The sequence below is a fragment of the Crocodylus porosus genome, unplaced genomic scaffold (assembly GCF_001723895.1).
Source record: "Crocodylus porosus isolate Cpor-Errol unplaced genomic scaffold, CroPor_comp1, whole genome shotgun sequence".
NCBI lineage: Eukaryota > Metazoa > Chordata > Crocodylia > Crocodylidae > Crocodylus > Crocodylus porosus.
This window is the reverse complement of record NW_017728922.1, coordinates 16806798-16818163: the sequence shown is the minus strand read 5'-3', so window position 1 is coordinate 16818163 and position 11366 is coordinate 16806798. Positions and strand designations below refer to the sequence as shown.

The 11366-nt window shown below is 47.6% G+C and overlaps 1 protein-coding gene across 1 annotated transcript in view; it reads left to right on the top strand.

Moving 5' to 3' along the window:
• Positions 1–434: 434 nt before the first annotated feature.
• The window catches only part of GGT7 (gamma-glutamyltransferase 7), a 56281-nt gene continuing 45349 nt past the window's right edge, over positions 435–11366 (top strand). Inside the window, exons 1-3 of the mRNA XM_019539740.1 lie at positions 435–685; positions 2390–2541; positions 10149–10266. Of these exons, the coding sequence (XP_019395285.1) occupies positions 518–685; positions 2390–2541; positions 10149–10266 (438 nt within the window). The 5' untranslated portion in view covers positions 435–517. The remainder of the gene's footprint in view (positions 686–2389; positions 2542–10148; positions 10267–11366) is intronic.

Sequence of the window (11366 nt, the reverse complement as noted above, 5' to 3'; positions counted from 1 at the left end):
CTGTTATGAATTGAGTGGCACCTCATTTTTAGAATCTAATTTATTACAGTGCTTAACTTCTTGCAGAGGGGATGGGTAATGAGGGTTGGGGAGCAGCCAGGCAGAGAGAGGCTGAATCTGCCCTTATTTGCTTTTCTTCTCACACCTGGAGCCTGCAGCAGATAAGGCAGATAAGCCTCATCTGCTTATCTTCTCACACTTCCCTTGGCATCTGTCAAAGGTTCTCATGGCATTGGTTGAGAATCACTGCCCTAGAGAATAACAAGGGTTAAAGAAAGGTAGGAGTAAAATGACTCTCAGCAGTATTTAAGCCAAAAAAATCTACTGAAAGCTTAGGAAACTGAATAGCTTTGCTGGAACTGGGACAGATATAATTATAGTGCAGTGCGTGCATTGGAATAAAAGCCCAAGTTTGTTTAATATCTAACACTTGTTCCCTCTCCCTCCTGCCCATGAAGATCCAGACTCCTTCCTGAAATCAGCTCGCCTTCAGCGCCTGCCTTCGTCTTCATCAGAAATGGGCAGTCAGGATGTCTCCCCCCTTCGAGAAACTAGCAAGGACCCATTCTCAGGGGACTGCAGCTGCCGTCAAGATGGGCTGACTGTTATCATCACTGCCTGCTTGACTTTTGCTACAGGGGTCACGGTGGCCCTAATCATGCAAATCTATTTCGGGGACCCTCAGGTATGATGAGGTGTTTGATTATTTTTTTAAATTATGACAGTCTGGAAAAGGGAAGAATTCCCTGCTGAAAACTACAGCCCCCTCACCCCCTTCATCCTTAACTGTTAATAAAGCATCCAAGTGATGGTTAGGTCCAAAAAGCAGCTAGAAAATTAACATGAAAAAGCTCCATTCTGATTCTCACTCAGTTGTTCCACTGGCACAAGCTAATGTTTCTAACAGCCAGTGTCATACCCACCCTGTGAGCTCTCAGAGTCCACATGGGTTCGCTCTACTTCTGCATCATGCCTGGGGACAGAATGCTTTGCAACCAGAAGTAGCTGAGAAGCTGTGTTGATGAGAGAGAACAGAATCCAGCTCATTCTTCCCTACATAGACTGGTGGTCCTAGCAGAGGTAAACAGCAGAACTTTGACACAGGCAGAAAGCAGCTCAGCTATTAAGTGAGAAGGTGCCTTTGTTAAATGGACAGACAAGGTTCTTTAGGTAAATCTGATATCTTTTATTTGTTAAATGGACTCTTTTCTGATAAGCACAATATGAAATGAATAGATGTTGCTGATCTGTATATTTTGTGCCCATTATTTGTGCAGAATATTCTTAGACCCATGGAATTTCTTGCTATTCCTTCTAAGTTCTCACAGATTTCACACTGCACACTGAATCTGCGGTCTCTTGTTAATTATTTGCAAAGGTTTGACAACAGAGGGAGCACTGTAGGGAGGTCTCATCCCACTAAAACTTTGTACTTTTGACAAAATATATTTCAAAACATCTACTCACATCTATTTAGGTGTTGGAATGTAGTGTAAATGGAGGGGGATGAGCAGAGGGTAGAAGGGGCTTAAGCCAGTTTCCACAGGTTGTGACCATCCTGCCTTTTTTGTTATTGGCAACAGGGAAAGAAAGTCAGGGTAAGTGTCAGGAGGATCCTGGGATAGGTCCTAGAATTGGAAAAAAGCATCTTTTCTTCTTCAATGATTTGTCCTCTTGTCAATGTCAAAAATGCATTAATTTACAACAGGTATCTACCTGACTGTATAATTATACAGTCCCTAGATGCTGAACAGAGTACAAACAAAGCCTTTTCCTTGTCATTCTTGAGGAATGGCACAGCCCTGCTGCCACAGGGTAGCTGTACATGTGAGGGAGCAGTAAGGGCTCTATTCCCAAGGTTGCACTTAAAGTGACTTGGATGATTAGGAACAAAGTTGATGGGGCTGCTTGTGGCATCAACTTTTGTTCTGTCTTATAAAGGCCTTCAAGGGATTTTGCAAATGTGGAATATGGGCATGAAGGGAGCAGAGACAGCTGATCTGAGTCCTGTGCTGATAACAATTGTGACCAGGCTGTGATGTCTTATGGCTGCAGCATGGCTTTAGCAGCTGTTGCAGCACCAGGTATGCGCCAGGGGCACTTCACCAGCGCTAGTGACTGGAGGCGTTCTGTCTGAGAGGAACACCAGCCAAGCACAGTCTCTGCTCCGGCATGAGGAGCCGGGCAGCCAAGAATCCATCTGCTTAGCAACACATAAATCAAACCCGACACCTTGAATGGCACACAGAGACGAACTGTCTGCCAGTACCCTGGTTCACAGTGGGCCCCAGATCAGGGCCTCCCCTGTGCTTGACTGTGAGCGTGGGAAACCCTCCTTCTTTCAGCAGATGGAAACTGACTCTTTCTCTTAACTCCTTGCTTTTCCTAGATATTCCACCAGGGTGCTGTGGTCACTGATGCTGTTCCCTGCACAACTCTGGGGATTGAAGTGCTCAACAAGCAGGGGTCCTCGGTAGATGCAGCTATTGCTTCAGCTCTGTGTGCAGGGATAATCAACCCCCACACGTCAGGTATTGGCGGGTAGGTGCAAACTGGTTGTTGTCCTGTCAGCTTGCAGGGTCTGCCCATCTTTACAGGGCTGCTAGTCAGGGTGCTGGGTGAGAGAGTATTACAGGTTGTGTTCAGCAGCCATTCCAGCTCCCAGGTTGCTGGCTGTTGGATCCTATAATGGGGCCAGTCTGGATACAATTCCTGCTCTGGGCTTAGTATAGGTCCCCTCTCCTCAGCATCAGCATGTCCGCTTCAGCTCTGTGAGCCCACTGACCCATATGGGGACTGTCTGCTAGTTGTGGAGGGTCATAAGGGGTCACATCCTTGTGGAACAGTTGCACAGGGAAGGCACTGGGTCTGGGGCACGGGCAGAATGTTAGGCCCAAGACTGCAGTGCAGCAGGCCTGGACCTTAGACTAGGAGGCTGGCCTGGTTTGTGGCACAGAGCTCTGCAGTTTGACTGAAGTTTCTCTGTATGCGTTACCCTGGGCTCATTGCCTTTCCCTGGGAGGGGTAGGGGAGACACTGCCTTGGTTTGTGATCAGTCAGCTTGCCTTCGAACAAAACCTGCTCACAGTCTTGCTCTTGGCTGTCCTTCAACACAAGGCCTGAGCAAGACTGAGGGTGACATTAGCCTCCCATGCCCCCATCCCTACTCTGCACCTCCCTACCAGAGGCAGTTTGAATGATTATGCTGAGGACTGGTGATCAGGCAGCTGTGGCCCCCAAATCATTATCAGAATTGTAGTTCTCCACTTCTATGGCTGCTTTCCACCAGGCTGGTTGCAGACAAAGGTTTACCAGGAGAGGGCTGCCCTGTAGAGTTCTGCTACCAAGAGAACAGTCCTTATCTTGCTGCTCTAGCTTACATCAGGGTTAACATGGCCCCTGGATATGAGAAGCAAACAGTGAAAATCTAATTATTCCTCTGTCGCAAATGTGCTGAGTGATCTCAGATGCACCTCAGGATTTGGCCTAGTGTTTTAAAGTGTTGAGTAAGATTTTTTTACCTGTAAATTACATCCCCTTATGTAACAGCAGTAGCAGCTTTAATATGTGCAACCTCAGCTCACAGTGGGCCAAAATTAGCTCTTAGCATGCCTTAGGGACCCCCAAATGGTCAACATGAGAAGAATTCTACTTACACTTTCCTGGACCCCCAGAAATCCCTTCTTACTTTCTCCTTCACCTGGAGCTGCTGCCTCTTTGAGGTGTTTGTTTTGAAAAATGTTATGCAAGTGAAACCTGAACTTTCAGCCCAACGGGGTGCCAGGAAATCCCAGGTAACGTTACATAAAAGCTGTCACTTGATAATGTCTCATCAAGGCAGTTTGGAGAAGCTGTAAGTGGAAACCTGTTTGATTGCGAAGCCTGTTAACACATCCATGCTGCAAAACAAGAAACAAAATAAAGAGAAATGACTTGCACATGGACAGGCTAGCTGGGAAGGGATTTAAGAACTGTATTATCTACTCAAGTTTTCTGAGGCACAGAGCTCTTCAAGTCCAATCAGGGATTAAAATATCAGGTGAACAATTGCATTTTAAGCAGACAAGCTGATTCTCCTTTACACTGAGGGCTCCCTAATGATGCCCTGGAACCTGAAGTTCTTCAAGTTGGAAGAATTATCTCCCTAAGAATGACTCTTCCTGAGGAGAAAGCTGTTTCTGGGAGTTGAGAAGTGACATGGGGTCTCTGCCAAGGCTGCTCTCAGCTCCCAGGGTTCACCAGAGCGCCCCATGGGATGACGAGGTCGAACGGTCACAAACTCCTGCAAGACCGTTTCAGGCTGGACATAAGGAAGAATTTCTTTACTGTCCGAGCCCCCAAGGTCTGGAACAGTCTGCCAGCGGAGGTGGTTCAAGCACCTACATTGAACACCTTCAGGAGTAAATTGGATGCTTATCTTGCTGGGATCCTATGACCCCAGCTGACTTCCTGCCCTTTGGGCAGGGGGCTGGACTCGATGATCTCCCAAGGTCCTTTCCAGCCCTAATGTCTATGAAATCTATGAAAGCCAAAGTGACAGCATGTTAGAGGAATGGTAGGTTTACAGTACGCCGTAGTTACTGTCTGCTTCCCAGAGTCCATAGGCAACTATGGGAAGTACAACAGCCCTGAAGATATACCTGGAATATGAATGGTAAGGATGGGGGCTGCTTGCAGACGTGGAAAAAAACCCCCAAATCGTGCTTTACATTAAATTCAATGCGCTCCCTCACTGAGCCCAACACATGCCAACAGACAGCACCTTAGCTGCACCCAGCTTTCCTAGTGCCTGTAGAGATTGGGCACTTTAGTAGGGCTTTTCTGGTGCTTTTATCTAAACCTGATTGAATCCACTTTAGCTAAAAGTGCCAAAAAGGCCCACTGAAGTGCCTGATCTATACAGATGCTATGGAGCTGGGTTGAAGCAATGTGCTGCTTTTTCTGGTAGAGCACATGGAAGTTTTGTTTGTTTGTTTTTTCTATGTCTGTCAGTGCCCAGGGACAGCCACCTTACCCTTGCCCTGTCCATCTCTGCCCCATGCTCATGAATGAGGTAATTGATAGTCATACCCTAAATACCTGCTGGTAGTTTAAGTCTGTCCCAACTTCTGTACTGCTCCTTTATTTTCCTGAACTGTGCTAGAGTTATGCTTAATCTTCTCTGGTGGCCCTATAAATAAAGATTTATTTATTTTGGTACTTTACAGTGTATGCCTCCTCCTCTGTGGTAGGTGTTGCAGCTCAAGGTTATCTAGCTCAGGCTGCAGGTTATATAATCAGGAAAAGGCCCTCATTGTTTGTTGTTTTGGGACATGGAGGAGGAGGAGCACTTGGATGGAGCTGCGCCAGCCTTATTAACAGCATCAGCATGGAACAGAAGAGTCATGAAAGGATAGACATGTAGCACTTTGAAGTACAGGGTCTGCCCTTGCTCCTGTTGAAATCAGCCAGAGTTTTTCTATTGCCTGTAGTAAAACTAGTGTAGGGTCTTAATATAGGTTAATTATGGACTAGTTCGATATCAGCTGTTATGTTCTTTAGAGATGAATCTGCCCTGGGATCCTCATTCCCAATCCCTTTGGAGCACAACTGCTGGTATAAAAGAGAGCTGTCTCAAGGCTGTTCTAATTTATGTCCTGGTTCCCATGGCTGCTGACAGTCTCTGGGAGACAGAGTGTAACTGTACTGCACTGTAACCCAGCCACTGACGTGCCCCCAATCCACCTCTCTTCTGGGGATTTTTAGATTTGAGCCAGGGATCTCGGATTACAACCCCCTGCCTGGAAACAAATTATTGTGGTTTGTCAGCTCTTGTCTGTTCTTCTCTTAAATTAGGACCCTGTTCCACTACTCCAATTATGCTGTAGTACTGTGTAACAACTCGGTTGATCCACTGTGCTCACGAGACTTTTTTGTGATTAAGTATCATCAACATTCAGGTTGCAGAGAGAAGACCTTAGTTTGTGAGCTCTTTGGAACAGGTAATGTACATGAGTTGCGTCACAAGGCATAAAGCAATCAGTTACTGGAAGCTGAAACTATACAAGTACAAATCGGTAACAAGGGCCCATTGTTAACTGGGAGTATAAGGAACTATTGGAGCAAAGTGCCAAGGGGTGTGCTAGGTTCTCCACTTGAAGTCTTTTCAAACAGTACACACAAACTTACCCACAAGCCCCATGGTTTGATGGGAGTGTAATAGCAGAATGGTTAAGTGGTCTTGATATAGTTCCAGAGGCATGATTTTAAGTTGACTCAGCTATAATTGAGTACTTGGGGAGTGTGTAGTAGCAACATATCCTAACAGACATTCTACAGTATATTAGAAAGTGTTGCAATAAAAGATGTTATCCAGAAATTCTTCCAGAGGCAACCACCTCCCTCCATTTTGTTCCATTGGCTACAGAAACAGGCATGCCTTAATCAGGCTGGTCCACTTTGGCCCTTGATCTTGTTGGGACTTGGTGCAAGACTTGCTTTGTGGAATTTATAGCCTGTATTATGCAGGACACCAACCAGGCTGGACCTGCTACATAGTCACAACCAGCCTTTCTGGCCTTAAAATTTCTATTCATATGAATCACCAGTAACAAGTAACTTCTTTTTAAAGTGGAAATTCTTCAACCTTTTTTACACCAAAAAACATTTTTTCTAGTGCAGTTGCTCCCAAGTTCACTGCCTTCCTCACCAATATATCACACCTCCCCCTTTGATTCCCTGGATGAGTTTATGCATTATGCTTTTGGATGAGCATTTTCTATTGTAATGCACTGTAATGCATCCTAGAAAGTCCTTTAGAAGGCATGGGCCTTCTAAACACTTGTGCAAGAGCAAGAGAGTAGTAATTATTAAATGATTTGTATGATAGCTGCTTTGAACACTCAGAAGCTATAATTTACCTACAATAGCATAAAACTATTCTTGAACAAATTTTTATTTAATAAACAAATGTTTATTTTGGAGCCTGGACACGGTAGAGTTCTGAGTAAATAATTTTTTGCTGGACCTGCCATGCACACGTCACAAACAGTTATGAAACATATATTATAAAGGGAGGGTACAACCAAAGAATCCTGGTAAAATCCATTGTCAGAGAAGTTCCTGTGAGAACTCTGCTCTCAAGAGGAGTTGCCTCATTATTTGTACTGCCATAGAGTCCAAAGACTCCTGTTGTGTTAGATGGTATATACACAGATATGGGAGGAGAAAGGAGAGGCAAAGGAGCAAGAAAAGAAGTATTTTCCCCATTTTATAGGCACAGGGAGATCTGGTGGTATATCCAGTGTTGCGCTAGAAATCAGTGACTTAGCTAGGAACTGAGTGGAGGTTTTGGCAATCCTAGACCAGAGTCTGAACCCCAAATTGCCCTTCTGCCTGGTACTCTGAAGAAGACACTGTAGACTTACTTGGTTGTTCTGTTACACTCTTGAAGCGGGATGGCTAGCTGTGGCTTTGTGTGGTGGAGAACTGACTACATAGGAGTACACCACTGGAAACAAACGAGATTCATCATAATTCATACAGATTCCAGAACAAGTTAGAAACAGGCTCAAACAGCAGTGTTTAAGTCTGAGTTTGAAACAGTCTATTGTTCAAGTCAAGGTGTCTGGCTCTTGCTCATTTTAAATACTGGGGCATTTGTAACATTTGGGCCATGCTGTAGATTCAAATACCCCTATTCCCAAAAGGTCTTGGAGGTTTGGCTGCAAGGCTTTGGCTTGTGTTCTCTTATAGATCAACTGAGCTCAGTTTACAAATCCCAGGTTGATTTTTTCCCTTTCTGTTTCATGGCATCTGACACTTTGACCAAATTCCTTGTACTTCTTACACTATTGCTGATAGTACAGACTCAGCCATTGGCATCAGCTGACAGTTTAGGTTAAGTTGGATGCATCTACCTGAACAGACTCCAGGTCACTTTCCCCTGACTTTATTGGTTTCATAGTTGGTGGGGTTGGAAGGGACCTAAGTAGATCATCAAGTCCAACCCCCTGCCATGGGGAGGAAAGGATGCTGGGGTTAAATGACCCTGGCTAGGTGATTATCCAGCCTCCTTCTGAAGACCCCCAAGGTAGGAGCGAGCACCACTTCTCTTGGAAGTTGGTTCCAGATCCTAGCCACCCTGACTGTGAAGTAGTGCCTCTTGATATCTAGCCTGAATCTACTCTCAGTCAGCTTCTCTTGTGGAAGCTGAACAGGTTCAGGTACTATAGCCTCTCCTCATAGGGCCTGCCCTGCTGCTCCCTGATCATGTGAGTGGCCCTCCTCTGGACCCTCTCCATGTTGTCCACATCCCTCTTGAAGGGCGGCACCCAGAACTGGATGCAGTACTCCAACTGTGGCCTGACCAATGTCATATAGAGGGGGAGTATCACCTCCTTGGACCTGCTTGAAATGCATCTGTGGATGCATGACAAGGTACGGTTGGCCTTCCTGACTGCGTCCCCACATTGGCGGCCTATGTTCATTTTGGAATCAGTAATGACTCCAAGATGCTTTTCAGCCTCTGTGCTGACAAGAAGGGAGTTTCTCAGCCTGTAGGTATGCTGCTGGTTCTTCCTCCCCAGGTGCAGTACCTTACACTTGTGAGTATTGAAATCCATTCTGTTCTCATCCGCCCACCTCTGTAACCTGTCCAGATCTAGTTGCAGCCTGTCCCTTTCCTCCAGCGTGCCCACTTCTCCCCACATCTTAGTGTCATCCGTGAATTTGAACAAGGTGCTTTTCACCCTTGCCCAAGTTGCTGATGAAGTTGTTGAACGGTGCAAGCCCAAGGACCGAGCCCTGGGGGACCCCACTGCTTACATCCCTCCAGGTCGAAAAAGACCCATTCACCACCACCCTCTGGGTGCGGCCCTCCAGCCAATTTGCGACCCATCTGACCGTGTAGGCATCGATGCCACAGTTGCCTAATTTCTTAAGGAGAATGGGGTGAGAGACAGTGTCGAAGGCCTTCCTAAAGTCCAGAAAGACTACGTCCACCGCATCATCTGCATCCAAGGATTTTGTGACCTGGTTGCAGAAGGCCACCAGGTTGGTCTGACAGGACCTGCCTTGAATGAACCCATGTTGGTTGCGCCTAAGCATGATCCCCCCTGCTGGCTCCTCGCAGATGTGATCCTGGATAATTTTCTCAAAGAGCTTCCCCAGGTCCGAGGTGAGACTAACGGGCCTGTAGTTTCCTGGGTCCTCCTTCCTCCTTTTTTTGAAAATGGGGACCACATTGGCCCTTTTCCAGTCCTCCGGCACCTCTCCAGAGCACCACAAGTACTTGTAAAGCTGTGCCAGGGGTCCCGCAATGACCTCAGCTAATTCCCTCAGCACTCTGGGGTGGAGATCGTCAGGACCTGCTGATTTGAACACATCTAGTCCCACCAGAAGTTTCCTGACTAGGTCCTCTCTGACCCTGGGCCTGGCTGTGCCTCCTCTGGGTCTGTTGGGGTTCCCTGTAGGGGGGGATGCCCCGGTCCCTGTTCAAAAAAATGGAGGCAAAGAAATCATTAAAGAGGTTAGCTTTGTCATCTGGTATAACCACCAGATTTCCTAAAGTGTCCTGCAGAGGCCCTACATTACCTGGTACCTTCTTTTTACCCCCTATATATTTAAAAAAGGACTTGTTATCCTTGATCTGGGTTGCTCGTCCCAGTTCCATCTCCGCCTTGGCCTTCCTAACAGCTCCCCTACCGTCTTGAGGAATGGAGGTATAGTCCTCCTTGGTGATGGTCCCTCCCTTCCATTGGGTGTACGCCTCATTTCATGGGCTTGATAAGAGTAAACATTTGACTGTGGCCGGAGAATCAGCAGTTAGGTCAGAGAGACTTCCTGAGAGAAGGACTGTGGTATAGAAGGATTCCATTTTTCAAGCACCAGGGTACAGAACCTTTGAGGGCTGTGAAGCCTTGCACAGGTGACCAAAAATGGCGATGGAATGGAGATAGTGCTGATTGATCCATAGCTATGGCCCTCAACTAACCTCGGGGCCATGGGACCTAATGATGACTGCAGTGTGGCCTGTAAAGTGACAAAGATCTCTGTGGACAGCAAAGTGCTCCGCACGCTGCTCAGATGGTGAGAATTTCAGTCACTACAGACCTAAGCCAGAGAAGAAATGCCCAATATGCAGTGCACGCATCATGTTCTTCTTGCAGTGGGGGAGTGATGCTGGTTCATGACATCCGAAAGAACGAGAGCCAGGTGATTGATTTCCGAGAGACGGCACCCTTTGAGATCCAGGAGGAGGTCCTTCGCAAGGCCTCAGAGGCAAAGGTGAGACAGAGCTTTATATTGCAGGTTTTTTATTTGTGTGTTCATTGGTCTCAGTTTGTTCTCTTTCCATTTCCTCCTCACTCTGATTGTCTGAAATCACATGTACTGTGAGCAGCAAGGATGCCTCATATTCTAGCTCTGGTCAAGGTGCTGGCTGTTCAGTCCTGGAGCCTTAAGCTACCAATCACTTCCTCAAAGAACACGAACAAAGACAGGGCAGGCTTCCTCAGCCTCAGACTGGCTCTTCAGTCCTGCAGTGGAGTGATCCTGGGCAGAGTGGGGCATGCAGTCTGAGTGGCCTAGTAGGGCCTTCACCTCTCTGCTGAGATTGCCAACAAAGGAGGGTGATTTATGACCAGAGATCCAGATCTTCCATTTGCTGCAGAAAAACGTGAATTTTTTCCTTCAAAGGAGAAAACCACAGGAAACCATGGGTTTCCAGCCTGCAAGGAGCTGCTTAGGGTTAGGGGCCTAGGGGGTGGGTTGTGTGGGGCATATGTATGTGTGTGCGGCAGGGGTGTGTGGAGGGGATGGGGCAGGTGTCTGCTGACACAGAGGGAAGGTGTGTGTGTGCTGGGCCTATGGCGGCGTAGAGGGGCTGAAGCAGTGCTCAGTGTCACTGGCGAGCCCAGCTTCGTGCTGTTGCCAGCAGGAGCTGCCCAGAGGCACTTGCCCATCCAGCAGGGGAAGGGGATGGGGAGTGGTCCTTCAAGGGTGGTGGGGAGCTGCTTGGCTGGGCCAGTGACTGGGGTTGGTGCCTGTGCTCTGAGGAGCAGGGGCAGGCTGGCCAGGAGATGCTGCCAGGGGGCTGAGAGGGTGGGGCTGTGGCCAGGGTGGAGCAGGAGAAGGGGTCATGCCAAAGGCATCTCCTCTTCCTTCCTCCAGCCCATGCTGGGGCTGGATTCTCTCTGCTGCCTCCTGTGTGAGCCAAAGCTGCTGCAGCCACTGCTCTACAGCCTGGGCAGGACAGATTGCCTGGAGCTCCTTGCCCTCCTCTTGCTGCCTGCAGCATAGCCTGGGACAGAGCTGCACTCTGCTTCGTGCTGCTGATGTGGACCATGGCACTGGTCCTCCCTGCTGTGCTGTAGCCCCAGCCCCAG